Source organism: Condylura cristata, unplaced genomic scaffold (assembly GCF_000260355.1).
Source record: "Condylura cristata isolate star-nosed mole 26May11 unplaced genomic scaffold, ConCri1.0 scaffold00006, whole genome shotgun sequence".
Taxonomy (NCBI): Eukaryota; Metazoa; Chordata; class Mammalia; order Eulipotyphla; family Talpidae; genus Condylura; species Condylura cristata.
The window spans coordinates 37,842,663-37,867,098 of NW_004567107.1; the positions used below are offsets into that span (position 1 = coordinate 37,842,663).

General features: G+C 41.3%; 1 protein-coding gene across 1 annotated transcript in view; it reads right to left on the minus strand.

The window, feature by feature from the left end:
* MAMDC2 (MAM domain containing 2) overlaps positions 1–24,436 on the minus strand; it is a 132,146-nt gene that overhangs the window by 54,844 nt on the left and 52,866 nt on the right. The window contains exons 3-6 of the mRNA XM_004677605.2: positions 18,042–18,313; positions 16,443–16,527; positions 13,270–13,407; positions 3,661–3,917 (exon numbers count right to left, since the gene is read on the minus strand). Coding sequence (XP_004677662.1) covers positions 3,661–3,917; positions 13,270–13,407; positions 16,443–16,527; positions 18,042–18,313 — 752 coding nt within the window. The remainder of the gene's footprint in view (positions 1–3,660; positions 3,918–13,269; positions 13,408–16,442; positions 16,528–18,041; positions 18,314–24,436) is intronic.

Here is a 24,436-nt window from a genome sequence, read left to right on the forward strand (position 1 = left end):
TAGTTTGCATTCCCACCAGCAATGCAGGAGAGTTCCTTTTTCTCCACATCCTCGCCAACATTTGTTGTTGCTAGTTGTTTGAAGATGTGCCATTTTCACTGGGGTGAGGTGGTATCTCATTGTGGTTTTAATTTGCATCTCCCTTATTACAAGTGATTCAACCAGTCTCTTTTAGGAAGAGTAAATACTAACCCCTACGTTGTATTTTACCAGTAGACCTACCACCTCCCTTGAATGTTAGCAAATATTCCTATGTTATTTTCTGATAGGAAAACAGAGTTGATCATTTGTATTATGAGCTTCAGTTAAAAAAAAAATCAGGCTACTTGCAGAAAGTCATTTAGAGTCTCCCCTTGCCTACTGGGAAAACAAGCCCTTCCAAGAGATCTTCCCTTATGTACATGAAACTCTATATGAGGATCTTGGACAAAAACAGATGATTCTCCTGATCGCTAAGGCAGAAGCAGGCCTAGCCATTCTTTTTTTTTTTTTTTTTAACATCGTTCTTCATTTTGTGTATTTTTTCCATCTCAGTTGTAAACCCCATCTCAGTTGTAAAGGCCCAGCCTTTCTACAGGTGTTAGGATTTTGGCATGTCTGACAGTATTCAAATAGTTCAAAGAATATGAATTAACCCCTTTAGTTTTGCTCTTTTCTCTGTCACCAACTTTATTTTTTTAATTTTATTTATTATAATATATATATATATTTTACACCATTCTTCATTTTTTTACAATGTATGCATTCTCATCTATTATAGTCCCTGTGAAATCTCCATCACCCATTCACCAGTGCCCCATCATCATAGTCCCCTGGCTCTACCTACCCGTTTTCATCCTCCTCCCTCCTTACCCCCTGCAGAGTGTCCCTGGTTTACAGTTGCCTGCTGATTTTGGTTTTTACTTTATTATAATTATTTCCCCCCTCATCCCTTACTTGGACCCTCTGCATTCCTCTTATAAGTGAAATCATCTGGCATTTTTCTTTTTCTTTCTGGATTATTTCACTGAGCATGACCCCTTCCAGCATCCATGAGTTTATCATTTTTGATTGCAGAGTAATATTGCTCCGTGAAATCAAGCTACATCTTCTTGATATAGTCATCTATTTTTGGCATTTGGGTTGTTCAAATAGCTTAAGCTTAACAGCAGTGGTCTCAGAGTGACCTGATACTAGGACTTTGCATAAGTTTATTTCTGGCAAGAGGGGGAGGGCCATGAAAGGAGAAAAGATGTGATGATGTGAGTAGGGGCTTATAAAATTAACACATTCATCACGTTAAATTGCCAAGGCACTAGTTGACACAGAAAGAAAATGACAGAACTTGATCTTACTGAGCAGGAGAAATAAAAATTATGCTTTGATCAGAATCTGCAAATCATAGCCCATGTGCTAGTATGTTCACTCTTGTTCAGAAAGACTCAACTGTTAGTTTTTCTTTTTAAAATTCATTTGAGAATCTGGTGACATTAAATTCACTGACTTCCTCAGGATACGTTTGTTTCCCTGGCAATTATCAAGAGCAAATAATACAGGATAATGAGTTCAGCTTGCTAGAGCAAAACTGCACATGTTAATCAAAAGAATAGATATTGAAATTTAGTAGTGTGCAGAATTGTAATTTTTCATATAATGACTTAGTTATTTATTTTAAAAGATTATTTATACATACAGAACTGGGATACAGGCCAGAGATGGAAGGGGGAGTAAGAGTATTCACCAGAGACAGAGTCGGGAACAGAGCAGGCTGACTGATAAAGTACACTGCTGATGGGAGCAGCAGGCGGGTCAGGAGAGGTCTGCTTAGCCATGTGGGCCACCTCCCCTGTGAGGGATCGAACCTTCACAGGAGTGGCTGTGGCTCATGGCGCTGTGTTTTAACCCATTGCACCACTGGGGAGGTTTAAAACCTCATATAATGGTTTTAAAAAATAATTCCTGCAACATCCCATTCATGCAAATGTTGTCCAAGGAGGCTATAGTCAAGTGGAAGGGGTATGCAAAGAGTATCATCAGTGTGTGTGCGACTCATTTGCCTTTAATGAAACAAACATTCTGAAACAGTTTGTGCATTTCTTATCCTCCTTGCTCCCACAACTAAGGAAAATTTCCACTGAGCTACAAGAGCAAATCAAGGTTTGGTCAGACTTTGGAATAGGAAATAGCACATACACTGCAAACGGCTTGTGTTTCCTTTGAGGTTGTACAGGGGATGTAGGGAGAAAGGATGAGGGAGTAGGAGAGTGGCAGACGTGCCATAAGTAGACAGAACACATCAGAAACCAAGGCCAAGACCAATGTTATCTGAAGCTCCATATCAGGCTAGCAGATGGCATGGTTGGAAAAGCATCCAGAGAATAATCTGCTTCTTTTGCACTTAAAAGGGAACTAGGGAAAATACTGCAAAAATCACAACATACGAAGTAAGTGATATTACACTTGTGGTAATGAAGACTCTCCGTATAGTTTCAAATCTGTAACCACAGTGTTGAACCTGCTGATTCTAAAGGTCTTATGGAGTTCACAGACTGAGCTGGGATTCCTTCAGTTTTAGGTCAGATTTTAGCTGAAAAGCTTAGTTCCTGACACCCACCATTTGGGTGATCTAGAAAAATAACAGTCAAACTTTCTGGACTGTTACTTTTCTCCTCTCTTTCTGTTACAGTAGGATCCTTTTGTCTGTTTTGTTAGATTCTTGTAAGGGCTGGAATATGAATATAGACATAGACATAAGTTAATTTTTGTGTTTAGAAGAAAGGTCTGCAGGGATAAACAGTGAAAGGTTAGTAGTGCTCAAATTTCAGGGTTGACTTAGGGTGTTACAGTTGATTTTGCTTCCCTGAAATTTCCAATTCTTCTGCATTCTTCAGCATTTATCACTTATGTCACTATAAAAAGTTAAACAATAGGTCCCTCCCTGGTGGTGCATTGGGTTAAAGCACAGCACTAAGAAGCTAAAGCCATTTCAGCATGAATTTGATCCCCACCCCGGAGGTGACCCACATGGCACGGCAGAACTCTCCTGACCCGCCCGCTTCTCTTCTCAGCAGTGTACCTCGTCAGTCAGCCTGTTCTGCTCTGGTGAATCCTCTCACCACCTCTGCACCTCTGGCCTGTACCCCAGTTCTGTATGCATAACCAAGTAAATCTTTTTTTAAAAAAAAGTTAAACAAGCACCAAGCCTTGTTTCACATTAGGATAGATTTATTTCTGATTTTTATGTATTTTATTGTAAAAGAGAAAACAAGTCATTTTCTTTCTAAAAGACTATCCCCTCTAGAAAGGAAAACCTTTATCACTGCCTTCAGGAATGGGAGTTGAGGGTGAGTTTCATTTAGAAGGGGCTGATTTGCTCTGAGCTCACTGTGCCTAGCATGGTCAAGGTTCAGAAAGCACACCTGCAAAATGCTGCTGGCTTTCCCATATTCCAAAAAATAATTCTGATAGAAAATGAAGGTGATAAAGAAAGAAGGCAGAAGGGAATACAGAGGGAGATGGAGTAGAGGGACTGAGAAAAGGGAAAGGAATCTAGAGATTGAGACACAACAGAAAAGAATGAACCAGAGACTGTAGCATCTCTTTGTCCCTGGGGTGGGGGAAATCCCTGGAGAGTGGCCAGGCCAGCACACACCTGGGCCACGTGGCACACTGGGTACTTACCTCCATGGCATACTGAGCGTTGAACTCCACCTCAGCGAGGTTCCAGGCGGCATTCACCGGTCTATCCATTTTCCAGATCTCCTCATAAAGGCCGCCCCCATCCCGAGTATAGAGAGAAAAGACATTGTCATTCCCCTGCTGGAGTTGGTAATAAAATGACAGGCAGCCGGACATGGGGGCCGTGGTGATGGGGGAGATGAGCTGGGCCACCTCCTGGAAGTGCTTGACGTAAACCGAGTCCACATACATGTAGTGGCCTGAAAACCACATAGACAGAAAGTAAGCCAGGTGGAGGACTCTCAGATAAACAGTGTGATACTGGGATTAACTTCGGCATTATTCAGAGGGTGTGGTGATGAGGAAACAGATGAAAGAAGTTTGGCCATGGCTTGGTGAATATTGCCCCCAGGAGATGAGTACATGGAGGTCATTGTGTTCTGGTAATACAAGATAAAAATCTTTCTCTTTCTTTTCCTTACTTTCCATTGAAATAAAATATATTTATAAAAAGATACACACATTATCTAGAAAGTGCTTGAATTTTCACAGGCTAACCACAGCTATGGAAGGAAAAAGCATTATTCTAGAAGACCCCATCTCCCAGAACTTCTTTGAATTTATAAGATTTCTAGGCATACACCAGGTACAGTATCTATTTTTTTTTAAAAAAGATTTATTTATTTATGCTTACAGAACTGGGGTACAGGCCAGAGATGTGGTGGGTGAGAGGATTCACCAGAGACAGAGTGGGGAGCAGAACAGGCAGATGTACTGAAATACACTGCTGAGGGGAGCAGCGGGCACATCAGGAGAGGTCTGCTGCGCCATGTGGGTCAGCTCCCTGGCAGGGGATCACACTCGTGCTGCAGCGATTTCAGAGGGCTTCATAATGCAGTGCTTTAACTCGTTGTGCCACCAGAGAAAGCCCCCACAGTATCTATTTTTAAAAAAGGGCAAAGAGGTGCTTTCCTGGGTAGCTATAGCAAAATATCACTGTGCATTTGTAGAATGAAACCAAGAGTATGAATTCAACTAGATGACAGTTTGTATCTCTTTCGTAGAACATGTGGCTCAGTCAACACTGCAGGAAGGATTAGGACTTTTGGTGAAGGCTTGATGGGCTCTGAACTTGGAGCTTGACTTCCACTAGAGGCCTTTTGGTGAAGTGCCATTTGGCAGAATGGGGGACGGTTGGATTTGAAGAGAACAGAGTTTGAGTCCTGCTCCACCTCTTATGAGTTCCGAAACTTTGAGCAAGTTTCTGAATCTCTGTGAGGTTCAGTTTCCTGATTTCCTGAATGAGAATCAAATACTACACTCCTAGGGTTGATGCAAATTTTAAGTGAGTTATGTATGTGAAGAACTGGCACACCATAATTGCCTAACATAATTAAAATGAAATAAAGTAATTTTGTTAATGAGTCTAGAGCCTTGCTTTCCCCATTGCCTGTTTTGTATAAAGGGAAGCTATTACTCTTAGTTGCTTTATCTGAATTTCTTTAAGCTGTAATAACCAATATAATTTTGATAGAATACATTTTTATATATAAGTTCAGAAAAATTATAGACTAATATCTTTGCTTTTATTACATTTTGCCTGGATAATATTTCCTTTGCCCCCAGCAAAATACCTGCTAGGATATTAGGGAGAATATATGCCTTTTGACACTATAGACACTCACCTCTTGTCTACCAATATGTAATAGGCCCTCAACAAAAGGATAATCAAAACATAAATGCATTCTCAGAAAGTTGAGACTCAACACGGCAGAAAGAAAACATAAACAAATCAGCGATTACTTTCTCCCATGAGTAAAATGTTCACCTGCCTCCCGCTCCCCAAGTCATCTCTCTTGTAAATATAATTCCTCTTACCAAATTGTGCAACTGTGAATTAACAATGTTTACAACTCAGATGACCAAAGGAACCAGCTCATATGTGACTGAGTAGAGTATGTCAGGGAGACAACAGAGTAGTGAATTAGGTGCCAACATCTGAGATCATATTTCACTGGCAATGAGAAAAAGAAATCAAGCTTCTGTGGAAAAAATTAGAAAATCTGATTGCACAGGAATTTATATTTCCCAGCTACAAGAACTGATGGAAGAAGGGCAGATCCTGGCATGGACCAGGTCTCCATTCATCCCTGAGAGCTGCACACTCTGCTAAAGCCCTGGCATCAAATCAGTGCTACAGGCTTTTGCCATAGAAACACAGAATCCAGGTTTTTATAGCAAGTCTATCCTTTTAAAAAATGATACCCTCTATATTATTTTACTAGGTTGCTGTAACAACTTGGTGGCTTATACAACAGAAATGTGTTGATTCACACACAGTTCAGGCCTGGAATGTGCAATCAAGGATTGGCAGGAGTGGTTTTTCCTGAGGGCAATGAGGGTGAATATGTTCTAGGCCCCTGTCCCAGCTTCTGGAAGTTTGTTGGCAATCTTTGCTGATCTCTGCCTTTGTGTGAATTTGACATTCTCCCTTCAGGCATCTCTCTCTTTGTCCAAACTTCCTCCTTTTAAAAGGACATCAATCATATGGTATTAGGGACCCATCACATTAGTCATGGGATTAGGGGCCCACCCTACTTCATTCAGTAAGACCTCATCTTACATTACATTGGCATAGGGTGATTTTCATATAACATTATTTACCTCCAAATAATGTGACATTCTGAAATATTGAGGATTTGGACTTCAACACATGAATTTAGAGAGCAGACAATTCAAACTATAATACCCCTTCCCCCATCATAAAATTAAAACCTTTGTATGTGTCAAATACACATAACTGTGGATTGGGAAAGGTTGATGGGCTCTCACTTTGCCACTTCTGGGGAAGGATTATAAAGGAAGGCTCAGGGGTCAGGCTGGACAGAGTAGGAGAACACCTGATATGAAGAAAGGCCAGAACTGCTATTCCAAACTTCGGCACCCTCTAAGTGCAGCCATGGCCAGCAAGCCTCGACTACAACACATTCCCCATGGAGACTTCAGGGGACCAGTTGGCCTCTGTAACATGCCTCTCCTCACCGGGAAATCAAATGTGAAGGAGCATTTGTAATGCCCATTTTACCAATGAAACAGAATCTTTTCCAAGACATACTATCAGGGTAACTGAGTGGAAAAGAGCAAGAGGAACTCACTTCCCTGTTAACTCACGATGGGGACCGTGGCCATCTCCTTCAAGTGAACTTTCTGCAAGGACCATGGCTGAGTTACAGTCTCCAGCTGTCTCACCCCGGTTCCACAATAGCATGAGTGCCCAGGTCATGTGCACTGGGCTGTGCTCAGCCAGGGAACAAGCACAGCAGGGCCCCAAAGCTGGGTCATTCCACCTGACTTGGGATTTTCAGCCTCCCCTTCAGCCCCCTTCTCTCTCATGGGAGTCAGGCTTCTACTGCACTGGAGGTGCCCCCTCTTCTGGCCATCTGAAGACTGCTGTGGGCTCTAGGTACTCTGACCTTTGTTGGGTCCCTTCCACCACAAAAAATACTTATTTTACATAATATTTTATGATGCGTTGATAAATGATGATGAATATAAGCTGGATTCTTATATTTATTATTACACTCACATTGTCCTCTGATTTTAAAATAAAACAAATCAAAATATTCTCCTGGTTCCCTAAAAACACTGCTTTGTGACTCATGGACCCTGACCCTAGAGACTCCAGCTCACTCGCCTTTATCCCTCATGGCATTTATCATTCATAATGGTTTCCCCCAAATGCAGCTCTTTCTCAACAGCTTAGCATCCACTTGAAGGACCCCAGACAGTCACAGAGAGAAAAATCCTTCTCAGGTGAGAAGCAGCACTGCTGGCTCTCGGAGGCTCTCAGTGGATTTGGGAGTGCCCACAGGAATCCACCTGAAACTCTTCATCCGACTTCTGGAGCACACACAAACTGTGCCCTTAAGGCATGTTTCACATGTTCCCATACAAATTCATCTTCTTCACAGCTGATTGACGTATAGTCTCCCTTAAAGGTCAGTTACTAACCTGCCATGTGGACATCAGTTCAATCCTTGAATTTGCAGTGAAAGGGTGTCATTAACCGCTCATGTGTAAGACACGAGGCAAGTGAGCTGCAGACACACTTCTGATCCAAAAACATCTTGCAAAGACAATGTGCCTGCCCAAGTGAGTCAGAGCGGCTGCTGGGAATGCGACCAGGACTGCTGACACACAGTCTGCTGTGGAACCGCTAGATTAGACCACATTCGGTTGCTGGCCCCCTTCCCCTATGCCTCCATCATTCATTTGTTGCCAAAGTTGGGTATTATTTACTGACAAGTTGAGCTAAGCCTTTCTGGCTGGGAGACAAAAGACAGCTCTTTAGACATCTGTCATCTCCATTGAATGGATGGGAGGACTCAGAAATCACCAGGTGGCTGCCCCAGGAGGCCGGGCAGAGTGGATGCCATCACACTATCTGCTGTGAGCAACGGAGCATGTGGCTGTGATGCTGAGGTGTCCTCGGGCTCAGTGGCGATCTGTCCCTGTTGGCCACATTTATGCTCCAGTTAGACCATCTGCATCTGTGTCACGATGGTCTAGACAAGCTCTCTCCCAAGGAATGGAAAAAACTTGGTTTGGAGAAAAAAATACCAGCTGGAAACATCCATTGATTGTGGGGAGATAGCACCCAAAGAGCAAGTTATTGTTTTGCTCTCTGAATCTTTAGGGTTTGGGGGAGTTTATAGCGAGTCAGACCCTAGTCTTTTTATATAGCTTTCAGGGACATCACAAAGACTGAACAAAAAGTGGGGCTTCTCATAAGGTCAGCTAACACCCCAATGGCAATAACAATGGGTGACAAGTACCTCTATTTTCTAAAGTATGGTGCTAAACCAGCACCTGCAATGTAGAATATGCTACATTGTGGCAGGCCTGGCACCTAAGCCAGGTCTACCATATTGAACACATCTCTCCCTTCCAGCCTGTGTATATGACAAGGCCAGAGAGCAACCTGAGAAACTGGAGTCAGTTTCTTTCAATCGAAATGGTATAGAACTGGCCTACAGGTGTTTTCTTTGAGCTCCCCAGGGGAGGGGTGAAGAGGGGATTGCTTTCCCCTTTTTTATCTTTTGCCAAGAAAGGGGAATTAAACCACTTATTAAAAGTGGAGGAGGGAAACCACCCTCAAACCTCATCTCATGCTCGCAAAAGTTATAGAGTTCTGCAACTGCCTTGGGCCTTGAGAAAAGGGTGGTCAGAGTTCCTGGGAAAACTTGAGATGTGATGTGGGCCTGACTCATAACTGTGTATATTCTGAGGCAGAGTGGCTGTGTATGTGTGGGGGTGGGGGGTGGGAGGTGGGAGGGAAGGGTAGAGAGGAAAGAAAGCATTTTGCTGTTAGTGAGCTGCACTTTCAGAGTTTGATAGCAAGGATTTGCCTAAGAGGGCACCTACCATGCCTTACAAAGATTCTTCTCAAGAAGACTGTATGCAATGTGGTAACTCCAAAAGAAAGGGGCTGGCAGGGTGTTCCCTTTCTTTTAGGCTCCTCCATCACATCTCCTCCAGCCCTACAGGACTCAGGTCAGCATAGTTAGTAGGGAAGAGACAGGGAAGTGCAAAGGAAAGAAGTATGAAGAAACAAAGCACAAAACCCTTTTTCTACTGCTGTTCCTGTTCTGGTCTGGGGAAGATTTCAACTGGATGAGATGCTGAAGTTTCATTTTGACTGAACTTAATCCTTGAAAGGGAGACTGTTAGTTAATACCTGAAAGTGACTGAAAAACTCTGGTAAGTCATCCAAGGGCAGAGAAGAGGAAATCCAGCAGAGTTTGCACAAAGCTAGGGGCAAGACAATGAATAAAGTTTCTTGCCTACTGAGTGGTTATGCAATGAGCCAAATGGATCAATGCAGGGAGTGAATGAGTAGGTGTATTAAGATGACACTTGAGCTCAAGCCAAACAGAAATGAGAAAAGGATGTCAGGAATTATGGAAAAGTGAGCCATCCATTTCATGGTCTTTGATGTAATAAAATAATTCTGACCTTATTTTAGGCTTTGAAACCTTGTTCAGCTCCTTTTGGAGTGGCACCAGGTTTGATTTTTAAAAATCTCAGCAAGGAAATACATTTCCCTCATTATTTTTGAAACAATTTTGTTTTTGTTAAGGCAGGTTGGAAACAATAATGATCCGAGCTGTCAGTAGGTTACCTCCCAAAAGATTTTGTTACACATCATAAAATATTAACAAGGAAAAAAAATCCATACATGATGAAGCAGAATAGAGTAAGAAAAAGGTAGTATAATATCCCGATCCCCTCGAGCTTTCCAAAGATGTCCCAGTATAATTCTTAGTGCATTATTTTAGCCACTTCCATCATCAGACAAGAATTTGGAGACAAAGTACACTTTTGAAAAAATCTGACTCACTGTTGGGCTTTACTGTTAAAAATACAAGGCCTAAGGAAGGAAAATGATACCCACACCATATTTTGTAGATAGTACATTCAGTGTTCCCTTTTCTACAACAAAATGGTCAGAGTTCTCCTGGAAAAATTCCTTTAAGCCTCCCTCACACCCCAGTTCTGAAGTTCTGGGCAGGTACATAGCTCCCCTGCTGTCTGAGTTTCCAGATTTGACTTGAAAGCAAAGACATAAGCTACTTTCAGTATATGAATGAACATGAGATGAATTAATGTAGAGCAAAATCTGCTACAGAGGGCAGACATCTGAACCATTTAATCTTTACTTAGCTTTCCAAATCGATAGATCTCAGAGAAAAAAAATATATATATATGTATATATATATACCCAGTATAAGGCAAAATGTAGTAAGAAAGGCATTCATTCTCTTCTTTAGAACACTAGAGATCCCTCCACCCCAAGGATGATCCTGGTAAGACCTTTGAGTCCTGGAAACAAAGAGCTTTTCAAATAAAACATTTTAGAATCTTTAGAACTCTTCCTTTTTTTAGCCCCTTTCTACATGGGGGAAGTATTATATAGGAGTCAGGCAAGAGGAGTCTGAGTGTGTGTGTGTGTGTGTATTTCAGTAACCAAAGACGTCTATTTGGTTAATGACTGAGCAAAACATCACGCCAAAAGCTGAAGAGAAATTAGAATGAAAGGATAGAGAGGACATGGAAAAGTGAGAGGAATTCAGGCTAATCACAAGTAGGAACATAACCCAGGATCTAGGACCTACTCTGTCATCATCACACACCCCAGCATTTTCATACACTATCAATGTCAAATTTATTCTCATGCCTGTACAACTTTGCATAACCTATACATATGCTCTCCTCATCCATCTGGCAAAATTCCAGTTCTGCCATTAGTTTCTTTAGGAAATATTCCCTGAATATTCCCAAAAGTAGTCTTTACTTTTGTGGTTCTGTTTAATTCATTAAAAATTTTTTTGAAAGATTTCTTTATTTACACATACAACAAGTGGGGTATAGGCCAAAGGTGTGGAGGTGGGTGAGAGGATTCACCAGAAAAAGAGTGGGGAACAGAACAGATGGATTGACTGGAATACACTGCTGAGGGGAGCAGTGGGCGAGACAGGAGAGGACTGCTGTGTCACGTGGGTCAGCTCCCTGGGCAGGGATTGAACTTGTGCTGCAGTGGCTGTGGAGTGCTTTGGAGTACTGCACTTTAACCTGCTGTGCTACCAGGGAGGCCCCTGTATAATCTATTTTATATCTCTTTTAGTCATGCATCACTGTTTATATAGTTTTGGTATTTGGATAATAATTTGAGAAATGCTATAATTCCCAAAGCAGAACCACCGAGTATATAAAAAACACTGAGAAGTCCTGAAATAAAGAAATCTATTTAGTTTTCTTTAGTTCAGGTTTTCCCCAGTTTCTTTGACCACAGATAGCCTCTTCCCTCATGTAGAGATTATTATACTAAAATACTGGTATGCAGGGGAACAATATGACATAAGTTGGTTCCTACTGTCTCTTTGAGTGATTGTTTTGTATGACCAGGGCATGAAAGAATGCCTGACACAGAAAAGTGCTTATTGTGTGTTTATTTAGTGAATGAATAAGTGAAATAAGTGATGAATAAAGAAACCAAATTGTGATATTCAGGCTCTGAGTAAACTGATGATACCACCGCATGGATTTCTGGCTCAGGATCAGCTACTTCTCCTGGCCATAGTATTGACACCAGGGGACTAAGCAATGCAAATGAGTACAGCTCCAGCCTTTGGAGGGTTTTTCAGAATAGCCAAGGAAGGAGGGGAAACATAGGAAAGCGAGAAGGGGACAGGCTGGGGAAAGTGAATGGGGAGGAGAGAGTGGTGTCCAAGAAGGGCTGCCATGCTCTACCACCTCACCTACAGGGGTGGCCATACCATTACGGCTCTCGTTGCCCTCTGATTAAGACATCAGAAAGTCAGTTCCTCTTTTTGTTATCCCATAGTACCTTTAGTTACCCTTTCCTCTTCTCTTTAATGCCAAATGCAATGTGCTTTTAAGTACTCAGAAGGGACACAAAACATTTTAAAATAGGTTTCAATGGGTAGTGATTTGAAGATGCTCACATATAGCATTACGTAAAGAGAGGAGAAAATACTAAAACTCATAAACATCATAGAAATTGTAAAATTTAAATCCTTATTTAGGCCAAGGAGTTAAGTCTCATCACTATGAAGCTATCTGCAGCCACTGCAGCACAAGTTCGAACCCAGCCAGGGAGCTGACCCACATGGCACCATAGACTTCTCCTGTCTTATCCACTTCTCCCCTTAACAGTGTATTTCAGTGGATTTGCCTTTTCTGCTCCCTGCTCTGTCTCTCATCAATACTCTCAATCCTACCCACCACCCACCCCCACCTCTGGCCTACATCCCAGCTTGTATGCATAAATAAAAATAAATTTTAAAAGAAAAGAATTTAAATACTTCATTGGCAAACATGTCAGTAGAGATCCTTAGAGTTAAGGGCCTGCCCGCAGCATTTTGATGACTGGGTCTGGAGCACAAGTGTCTGAATTTCAGCCTGCTCCTCTTTCCCTATCCTTTGTTGATGTGAATATGGTCAGAATGTTCGTTCTTTTATGATGTCCATTCAGGTCTGGGTAAGAGCTGTCAAAGCCCACAAGGAAGTAAATCCTTGCCCTGTCTCCCTTCTGTGCTGGTTTTCCTGTAAATCCACTTCTCACTGATAATCTTCTCTTCATTTACCACATCGAGAACCAGCCCACTTGGCCACTAGGGGGCCCTGTTGCACACCACATTCAGAGACTTAATGGGGTAGTGGTTCAATTTTACTGCTTCTTGTGAAGTTCTTCAAGACTTGATCCTATCCATTTGTGTATTTTTAATGAAAAGTAGCCCATAATTGTTCAAACACTGTGTTTAGAAATACGAAATCTTGGACAACAAATAGATAAGAAAGTAAAGCATGATAAAGAAATGTAAAAATAACAAGAACAGGTCACAGGTGAAGAAGAAAAGCCTGTAACTAGATGTCCTTCTTAGTTATAGGATCATATCTGTGATTTTCCTCCTGAGGCCTCCTGATCCCTTTGTACCCTCCTCCTTCTGTTGACAGTCACAAGTCAATATAGGGAGAGAGATGACAGCAATAGTTATCCAGGAGAAAGGACTCAATTTGTCCCCAGCTTACCCAGTTCACTCTTCAAAGTATGATCCTGAGGGAGAATAGAAGGTGTGTTCCGAATATTTCCTCCTCCAACAAACCAGTTTACATTGGGGTTCCAGCGGTTCACAAAGCCACAGAGATGATTTTCTTCAAAGTCACATTCTGGTAGAAGAGAAATTAAAATCCTTTATGGGGCTGCAGTCACACCTGGGACACCCACCCTTACTCCAGAATTTGCTCTTAGATATTCAGATTTGTTTCTTACTCCCTTTGCTCAGTGGAACCTTTGGATAATTCTGGTCAAGAAGAGAAACAAATACGGTAATGACTTGAGACTGCAATTCACCACTGCATCCTTGGATTATCGCCCTTCCACTTACAAGCCAGGTGGCTTGCTGCAGGACTGCCTTAACCTCCATTTCTTCATGTATGGCATGGGAACAGCATTTCTACCCCACTGAGCGACTGTCACAGCTCTGGGCACCACATCAGGCACCTGGTGAGTGCTCGGTATAACAGCCATCACTGTGTCAATGTATTATTTAGGGCTATGCTTTTAGCTCCAGAAATTTTATCCCCTACTCTTCGGGTAGCTCATCTCTCCTTCCTTGACCCTCTTAATGGCAGACAAGACACTAGAGCCAAGGGCAGTGTTTCCTAATTGGAAAAAACCCCTCTTTTCTTATAAACAAGAACCTAACCAGGACAAGCAGGGCAGGCATATTGTGGGTGCTGGGTCCTTCTTATAGTTACTAAATGTAGAAGAAAGAGAAGATAAAGAAGGTTCTCTTTCCGTTAGTGGCATGGACATTTCTGAACAGATAAATTGTTCCCAGTCAACAGATTTCTTTGGTGGGAACATGCAACTCACAAGTGAATGTCTCCATTGACATTATGCTTTTTAAAACAGGAAGTACGATTATCATGGCATCCTGATTTTTCATCCTGCTGTGTCCTCCAGGTTGACCTGTATGGACTGTATCAAAGTATCAAAGGGTTCCTCTGCCTTCTGGCTCCCTGTTGAATTCAGCCAATGGAAGGTAGGAGAAGAATGGGTCTGGATTGGGGGGCTTATAATTCCAGATCCCCTAATGCCAGCTGCTGTGGTTTGGGGGTGTCCCTCTATTGAGGCACATCTCCTATCAAGTAGTTCTAATGAGTCAGCCATTGTCTCCTAGTTCTGGCCACTTCTTCTCCCTTGCCCATTCATACCTACAGATGGCCATCACCATTACTAGTCCTGGATTACCTCACCGTTCCTTCTTGCACACTTTTGTATTCCTTCTAATGAAATTTCCTCAGATTAATGAGGTACTTGTACCCTTTTCTTCCCTTTTCCTGAGTGATATAGTTTTAATGTATTTCTATATAATTAGAGTAGATATCTTTAGGGACTTTTATTTTCAACTTTTCCATTACAGCATCTGCTAACCCAGTGCCCCAGCATCTGCTAATCCAATGACCAACAATAAGGGCCAAAGGCTAACATGGAGCAAAATATAAAGCAAAATATTCTTTTATGTACCAGACACTATTCTAAACACTTTAGATAAATTAACCTAATACTAAAAACAAGAGGTAGGTTATATTATTAACCTCATTTTACAGATGAGAAACTAAGGGAAGCAAAGAGAATGCATGTAAAGAAAGAACAGTGAGAATATGAGCACAAAGTTTAACAAGATAAAATTATCGGCACTCCTTTTGCTTTTAAACAGAACCAAAGCCATCAAGTGAAAGGTAATTAACAATTCTTGAATGCGCAACACTGTGCCAATCACCGTAATATCCATGATCTCATTTTTCCCCACAATAATTCTAAGCGGGAAGTACTTTGCCCCCATTTTACAGGAGATGAAACTGAGGCTGCCTGGCTCAAGGAGCAGACTGAGCCAGCAGGTGGCATTCCACCAGGTATGTCTAACTAGTCTATGGCTTGTCCAAGATTCTTGGAGCTGTGGGGTGGGCTCAAGGAAGGGAGCTTGGATCTAAAAGTCTTCAGAAAATGCTCATCTTCCCAGTCTATTTTCTTCTACTTACATTAACGACTTCATCAGAAGGTGAAAGGACAGAAGTACGACTCATGAAATTAGTAGAGATGCTTTTTTTGTTGTTTAGAATCAACTTTGACTTCCTCTTCACTTCCTCTCCATGGTCACTCAGCCTCCAAGAACTGCCAGTTTTAAAAACTCTAAAATCTACTGCCCCTTTCCTAGTCTACTGCCAGCCCCAATTTGGGACTCTTATGTCCATTCTTAAGGTGACAATCACTTCCTGGGCCTTTCTCCGCCTCTTACACATTTCTTTGTGTCCAACTGCCTTGTTTCCATGAGGCAGGCACATGCTCGTGCAACTGACCGTCTGCACCACGTCATTCAAATCCGAGCTCCACAACCTGGATCCAGATTCTTCTCTAGGAAACTCTTAGCAGTCCTGATTCTCACTTCAAACACTCCATTAATCAAAGGCAGTCAACTTTGTCTGAACATGTTCTTCAGTTTCTCTAGGTCTGTCCCTAGAGCATTCCTTCCTCACCTTTGCTCAACTAAATCCCATTCCTTCTTGAAACTCTAGCTCAGATGCTTCTCCCATAATCAGTTGCATCTGATTGCTCCTTCTCCCTGCACCTCCAAAGCAGGTGTCGTCCTTCTCTGGCAGGGCATACATAGAAATTATTTTAATGTGGACAAGTAGAAGGCAAGTGAACTATTTTCTCTTTAGACCTTTACAGAAACTGGCACATAAGAGGCATTCAGTGAATGCTGCTCAGATAGAATCTAAGCAATAACTGTTTATAAAAAGGGGCAAATGGCAGGCAAGAGAGAAAAGGAACAGGAGGTAACAAAATGCCTGATATTCCAGCAAATTCTACACAAAGCTGAGTTCACAGCAAACTGGGAATTGTTTTCATAAGAATATGTCGAGGTTAAGGTGGCAACTCAGGTTGCATTTGCTGCCTCTGCTTTTCTTTCATTAATCCATCCAGGCAAACTTGAATGAGCTTCCCTATGCTAGGAAGGAGGCTAGAAACAGCATATATACAGCATTCAAGTGAATCCAGCAAACAATTTAAACTCCTACACATTACGCAATGTACTTTACAAATTACTTTGCTTTTAGTATTGATTTAGTTCTCCCTGGTAGCAGCTGATTTTAGAAAAACATTCACAGTCTGATGGAATGAAAATGAAACTTACCAATACAGTAGCCAGTTGTCATCATGATTTCAAGGAGTGCAATGCTGGCTGTGTTTCCCTGTCCTAGCACACCTTCTATTAAAATCTGCACAACACATGGGAAAAATGGAGTTAGACTTCAAAGTACGTGTTTCCTTGGCTCAGAATTTCAGCTTCCAGTCAAGAGTTTCTCAGAAATTCAAGATAAAACAACTTGGCTTGTCTTAGGTAACTGCCAATGGATACTAAATCCATGGTGGACTCCATTGTGTGTGTGTATACATGCATGCATGTGTGTCTACACAAACACGTTAGGTATATACTCAGTGTAGCTTGGAGGTGAACAAGTTGTCTGATAGCAGCTCTGTCAGCTGTGTCAAATTGTTACCCCAGTCACCTCTCTTCAGAGAGCTATGGTGGCACCAACTGACTACAAGGGGAGAGGAGAGCTTGTGTCTCTGGGGAAATCTCTCCTCATATTGGTCAGGAGCTGTGGACAGAAGCTCCAAGGAGGAAATCAAAACCTTGTAAGAGGAGATGGGGGTCACATTCTGATTAGTAGTGGGAGAACTCTGCAGGAGATGGAAAAGGCTCATAAAGCAACAGGTAGTTTCTATCTTGGTGCAAAAACTTGAAAATTTTAGACAAAGAACAGACAAATGTATGACAATGATGTGGCTCATTTAAGTACTGCTCACATTTGGTATTGTTTCTGCAGGAAATTGCTTTTTCTTATGTGAATTTTAACCAATATTTTAAAACTATGCTGGATGATTTAGGGGCTGGAATGTTATTGGGAGGATAGTGTGAAACTGGGAACCTAGGCCCTGAGTGCGCCTTCCCTCAATCCACCATACCGCCTGATGCAGAGAGACTAGTAGCAGGTAGCAGGGCTAGAAGAGCACAATATTTCAGCATGTTTTGGAGAAAAGGCATAAGATAAGGATTTGTAAAAGGGGATTAGGGGTGGAGAAAGTTTTGGTGAAGGTTTCATTGTGTTCTCCATGACATATTCTTACTAAATGTCACACTTCATGTTCACATGAGTGCAGCTCCCATCTTCCTTCCTTACCCTAATCCACACTCAACATTATCTTCCATTCTCTACTTTCCTCTTCCAAAAATTCTGAGATAACCATTCTCAACTCTGAAAAGGAATCAGGATAAGCCCTTTAACTAACTTTCTTCTTTGGAAATATTTTAATTTCTTTTTCTATTACAGTTAATATCTTGTTCAAAAATTGTAGCAAACAATTAGGAAAGTACTATAAACACATACAGCAAACCTCTTAGAAGTATGAAAAAAACTGACAAGAAATGAGAATGCTCCCTAAAGTTCACTAGAAAATCAGTTTCCATTGAAGAGGTTGGGTTATGTTCATATAAATTCTGAAGGAAGTCTTACTTAAATAGATAAGAAAGAAATCTGGGGAGAAACTCTTTTAACAAATAAACAATAAATTGTATTACTAATAATTTCCTATGATACCTCACCTATAAAACATCACATCCTAACATATAATATAACAAACTTACATAGCATAAAATGTAAAAAAATCTTAGATTATCCTAAAGCTACACAATAATCTCTGCTGCCCCACCTTCTTGAATCCCACCTACCTGGAATTTCTTGGAATTGTTTGGCAAATCTAGGCTGGCTATGAGCCAGCTTTCTGAAGTTTCCTTAGTTGACCAAAGCAAGTGATCAAAGCTTTCATCTTCAAACCTCATATAGAGGTTCAGCTGACTGGGATCTGAGGGAGACCCTGAAGGTACAGCTATCTGGTAGACCAATCGAAGGCAGCTCCACTCCTCAGCCTGTAAGTCAGAACTTGCTAGCACAGCTTTTTCCCCCTGCTTGGCAAAGGAGGTGTCCATATAAATGTAATGACCTGAAAAGAGAAATGAAATAGGAAAAGGGTCACCAGAAGTTTGTAATTCTGTTTGCAAATTGTGGGGTCTAGTAACTCTGAAGATACAGCATTTTGTTAGCATTTTATTAGCCCACTAAATATTGCTGGAACACTGGATTTTTGCCTTTTTGTGGAAAATGAGATGATTCAACAACACAAAAAACAGTTTCACATGCTTTGACAACAGCTGACAGAAGATGACATGTGAGCTCCACTTTGCCATATTATCCCCCAATATTCTCTATTACCTCCTGACACTGAAGTCAAGTATTCATTGTTTGTTATTATATTAGATACATTTAGCATGTTGCATTAATTTTCCTGGTTCTCATGCATCTGTTTGAGAATCAAGGTTAAGGGGCTTCAGAAATCTGAAGGAGCAGCACAAGCAGTTGAAACACCCAAGACCAGAGTCAGAATACCTTGGTAGATTCAACCTTCTCCTTTCAAAGCTCACATTTTACCTAATGGCTCAATTTGCATTCAGTTTGCATCATTGTAGTAGATTGAGCTGCTTTATTTACCTCAGATGTTGGAACCTAGGCAGAAACAAGGCATTGAAATCTAATTTTTTTTAAAGATTTATTTATTTGTACATACAGAACTGGGGTACAGGCCAGAGGCTCAGGGGTGGCGAGAGGCTTCACCAGAGACAGAGTGGGGAGCAGAACAGGCAGAACGATGAAGCACACTGCTGAGGGGAGCAGCAGGCGGGTAAGGAGAGGTCTGCCCCGGCAGGCGGGAATCAAACTCATGTAGTAGTGGTTTTAGCTTCTCAGTGCTGTGCTTTAACCTGCTGAGCCACCAGGGAGGGCCGAAATCTAATTTTTAATTAGTAATAAGATCCTACTTCTCTAACTCTTCCACTACTAAATCTCATAGCTCTAGTAATCGAGAAAGCATATAAAACATGTAGGAGGGAACTTGGAAATCAGTAGACACTAGAGATCATCATATTCTCTGTCCCTTCCCTTTCTAAATACCTCTTTCCTTCCTTGTCTATCCTCTCTTTCTCTTTCCTTTCGCCCATTCTCCTTTATATTACCTCCTTTTCTTCTTCTCCTTCCTCTTCTCCTTATCCTACTAAATGGACAAGTGATGCTCTTCTGGACACAGTAGTATGGAACAACATCTCTATTGAAATAAAAATTGGAACGAAAACCCTAATTTAAACCATCAAAATCTGAGTCTGGTCACTGGGTCCTTATAGATGACATGATCTGCCTATGGGTCTTAGACACCCACTTCTTTTCTGGTCTGAAGACTGTCACACTACTCAGCGGTTCCAACATTCATGCTCGGCATCTAACCTACAGTCTTCCTCCCATCATGTGACTGCCTGCCCCCACTTTGCATTTGGAGTTCCCTAACACTGAATTCTCACTGAAAGATCTTGAAAATCTTTGCTTTGCTGATTCTTCAGTCCTCCTTCCACACTTGTTGCTCTATTTGCAGATCCCAGCCAGAAGCCCGTCTGTGGCAAGTACTAACAGGCCATCAGCAGTGCAGCCTCTGATTGTCCCCACAGGTAGCACTAAGTTGGGGCATTGTGTTCAGGGAGCCTCACTGGTCTGCAAAGGTTTTCAACATCAGATCTAGTTCCAGCTGGCAGTCTTTTAACATAGCAACTGCCCAGTGGGTTCCAGTGGGTACAAATAGCAACTGCTTTTGGATGTGGATGTTAACTTTGGAGAAATTTGTCCCTTGCAGTAACTACTACCAACTCCATTATCTCCTATGCCCTATCAACACTCTACGAATTAGGAGTTGTTCAAATGCTTACATGCATTTCTTAGCTGTGGGGCCTATTGACTTTTGAAGCTAGGGCTCTTGGTGCCAAATCTTTTATGAATAAAAATACCACTTCATTGCAACACAAGGGCATATATAATCACATTCTCTCCCCACTCTCTGCTACTGCCCCAAAAGGAAGGGAACTTTAAGCAGGCTGGGGAAGATAACAAGAGTACTGAAACCTTTTCTCAGAGTTGATACATGTTATAAAGGAGACAAGAAACAAAGGAATTCCCCACTGTATGCTACAGAGTTTTCATATCAAAAGTCAACTTTGGAGCCAATCAAAATCCGGTTCTGTTTGGAGAACTTCAGCAATTTTTCCTTTTTCTCCCACCTTCTTTTTTTCTCTACTCTAGAAGGGGACAATTCATGGCAGTGGCTCTCAAACTTGAGGCCAGAGTCACCTGGAGGGATTGTTCAAACTCAGTTTGCTGGGTTATTTTTAAAGAGTTTTTCATATCATAGGTCTAAATATCTGAAAGGTTGCATTTCTGAGAAATTCTAGGCAATGCTGAATGCTGCCAATCTGGTGCCACAGGTGAGAATTGCTCATTTACAATATCTGATGGAGAAGTGGAACTCTCTAGGTGCCTTTCATCTATTAAATAAAAAGCAGGTCCCTATTGCATGTAAAGGAGGGAGAAGGCCATTCTATTTGGATATAAAACTCAAATTTAACACGTGTTCCAGCAGAACCATAGAGTCTATCTACTGGTAATTATCTTGATTTTTCAGTGAATGCCATAAGAATATTTCCCTTTACATAATCTCTTACTATATTAGACATTATTATAAGCATATGTTAATACTCTTATTAAGAACCACTGAGAACACACACAATATGACATATCTTATTTAACTATTTTGATAGTGTGCAATATGAATATTGGTGGTATTTATTGAGAGATTTTGACATCTCAACCATAAATGTTGGCTACTTCAAAATATCAGGATTTTGCATGTCAAATTCATTTTTATGTCATAATGTGTGAATGTGTCAATTAGTTGCACTGTACAATCTTTCTAAAGATTGACCTATGCAACTAATTTTGCAGCCACTCAGCAGAATAATGCATTTTCCTAGGTAAATAAGTTATTTCCTAGATCAAATAAGTAACCCAAATTCTACCCACTTCTGCTATTATTGCCAAGTTCAAGACAAAATTTCTTAATCTAGATCTAGTTAAATTTTGCCCAGTAAGTTGTCATGACATCCTTTTTGAAAATCAATTAAGCATAGTTAGAAGGGCTTAGAAATAACCCCTCCATTGCACTCCATTAATCTGTTTATCCATAATGCCTGTTCCACATGGTCTTGCTTTGTAGTAAATTTTGAAATTGGAAAGAGTGAACTCTTGAGCCTCAGTCTTCTCTTTCAAGATTGTTTGACTATTCTGGGTCTCTTGCATTTCCATATGAATTCAAAGATCAGGATAGGAATAGGATAAATTCAAATGCCACAATTTCACTATTCTTACTTAATAGTCATTTTTCTTGAATAAATTCTTTCAGTTGTAAGTCTAGGTTAATTTCAAGTTTAAAAAGTTACTTTCGATGATTGTTTCCAGTGTATTCCTTGCCCCTTTAAAGGATATTTTCTGGGACAAAGAGTTCCTGAAGTCCCAGCTCCACCATTCCTGCTATCATCACCCCTTTTCCCCATCTTTTTAACCCAATAAGAGTAGAAAACAATACTTTAGTGATGTTGAGACAAATACAAGCAAATACAACAAAATGGGTTATTGCCTATGATGCCTTTGCCAAGGGTCTGGGAGTGATTTACTAGCCACGGTATTGGAGCCAGGAGTGGAGGAAAGGATCCTTCTTCAAATGCTGTTGATTAGGCAATTGGAATTGATTTACAAGACATTTATTAGAAATAATAAAATCTTTATAAAGGGTTAGAATGGGTCATAAACTTCCAAATGGATTTTTTTAAAGTCAGCCATCAAAAGCAAGAATTAATCCACCCTGCCCAAAAGGTAAGGTTCCACAGGCCTCGGGGCCTGAGGACATTTTCTCATCACATACAGGCATCAGGAAACATCAGAAAAAGTTTTTCTGTTTTAGCAACTCCTGGGTATGACCCACTTGCCTCCACAGTCACCCTAGCAAAATCACCACACATGAAGGGCAGTGAGTGAAAGACCAAACTGATGCTATGCTAGGCTTCAGAATGCTTCTGAACCAGCCAGGTCTAAGTTGCGGTTATCAACAAGGCGCCAAGGCCGACTTTAACTGTAAATGTCCTAATCTTGCTCATCCCATAGCTAAAGCCAATTAGAAAGTAGGCAAGTAACCATTGCATATCTGGAAAGTACCAGATGTCCTAAGGTATGCGGGCCGAGTAGTGAAGGTTGCATCTTACATGCATAGATCAACCGGGTTAAGACAATATAACTTTGTTCAATGTCCACCAATCGATGTACTGCTGAGCATAAACTCCTCTCTGCTGGGCAAAAACTCCCCTCTTCTGTAATAAAAACCCTGCCTTCCCTGAGCTCAAGGCTCTCAACTTTGGCTGCTAGTCGCTGCATGTTGGGAGCCTAGGCTCGAGCTTGCAATAAAGACCCTCATGTGCTTTGCACCAGAATCGGCTCCTTGGTGGTCTTTGGGAAACTGGAAACCTGGCACAACAGTGAGTCCATGAGCTAACAGCATTTCAGGAAAGCAAGTCCCTGACATTCATATTCATGCTCTGGCCATTCTGCCACAGCAGTGGCCTGGGACTGAGATTCCCATGCAGTGCTTTGGCTATTAGAAGTAGTGGAAACTCTAGCTGTATAGATGTGTCCAGTAATTGAGCAGGATCTCAAAACTCAATTTTTTCTGTACTGCCTTCCTTTTGGCAGTTTCCTTCCCAAGGTTAATATCCATTCCCTGAACTGGGTGGAGGATTCTTTCACCAAATTATCTGAAATGTGTACTGCTTCCTCCATGAATTGAGTACTGCTAATTAATAAGGTTGTCGAATGTTGGTTCAAATCACACCACTTAAAAGTCATGTATGTCACTGTGGGCTTCCCTGGTGGCACAATGGGTCAAAGTGCAGCACTATGAAGCTCTCCACAGCCACCACAGCATGAGTTTGATCCCTGGTCCAGGAGGTGACCCATAGGGCACAGCAGACCTCTCTTGACTGCCTACTGCTCCCCTTAGTTGTGTGTTTCAGTACAACTGCTTAAGTTCCCCACTCTGTCTCTGGTGAAGCCTCTTACCCCCATACCTCTGGCCATTACCCCAGTTCTTATATGCATAACTAAATAAATCTTAAAAAAAAAAAAATCATGTCACTGTATGGGTGCTTTGGTGGTAAGAGAGTTATGGTGACTACACCCAAGGGGAGAAATTCTATACTGTCAAAATTTAACAAGGATGTTTTAAAAAAGAGAAAGAAAGAAATAACATAACAATCATGTTACTTGGAGCAAACTACTCATACTGAGACTCACTCTCTTCATTGTAAAGTGGGGATGTGAAAATATCAACTTTGCCTTTTTAATGGAGTTTAATCAACAAAAGAAGGCCCTTAGCACACTGCCTGAGGGTAGAAGGCAAGCTCTTATATTCTTCAGATGGTTAGCCCACCTCTTCATCTCCTGGACCTCCCTGATTCTAGCTTGTTCTGCCTGCTGCCCATTGCCCTGCCCTTCTGACACTGGATCTTCTCCCTAATGCCTGTGGAATGGCCGTGGACATAACTTTTTCTAGGTATCAATCTTTCTTAGTCTCCCATTCCATTGCCCACCTCTGTTTTCTCCTAATCAGTCATCTCTAGGATCCAAAAGCAGGTCAAAGGAGTCTGGACAATAATGTATGCAAAACATCCAGCAAATTTTCAGTCTTTAGTACAAAACTAGATCCTTATTGTGGAGAGAGAGGGAACCTCCATGGAACTACATCTTCAATTATGTATAAGCCATCAGCTTTTGAAGAAGTCTTACTTTCTTTGCACACCAAGGACTTTCAAAAAAATAAAAAAATTCAAATTCCTGAACATTTTAGAAAACGCAATGGGCACAGTTGTTCTCAAAAAATGATTGTATCCACAGTAAATAAATGTAATGTAAATTCCTTAAGTATAAAAGACTGAACAAAATATTTGGACTGTTAATATCTGATTTTTTTCTTAATCAGGTCCACAATTATTTATACATTTAAGTATTACTACTGACAGAATGTTCTGTTCTGAAAGTACATTAAAAAATCACAAATTTCCGGGCCCTCCCTAGTGGCGCAGCGGGTTAAAGCACAACATTAAGAAGCTAAAGCCACTTCCGCATGAGTTCGATTCCCGCCTGCCCC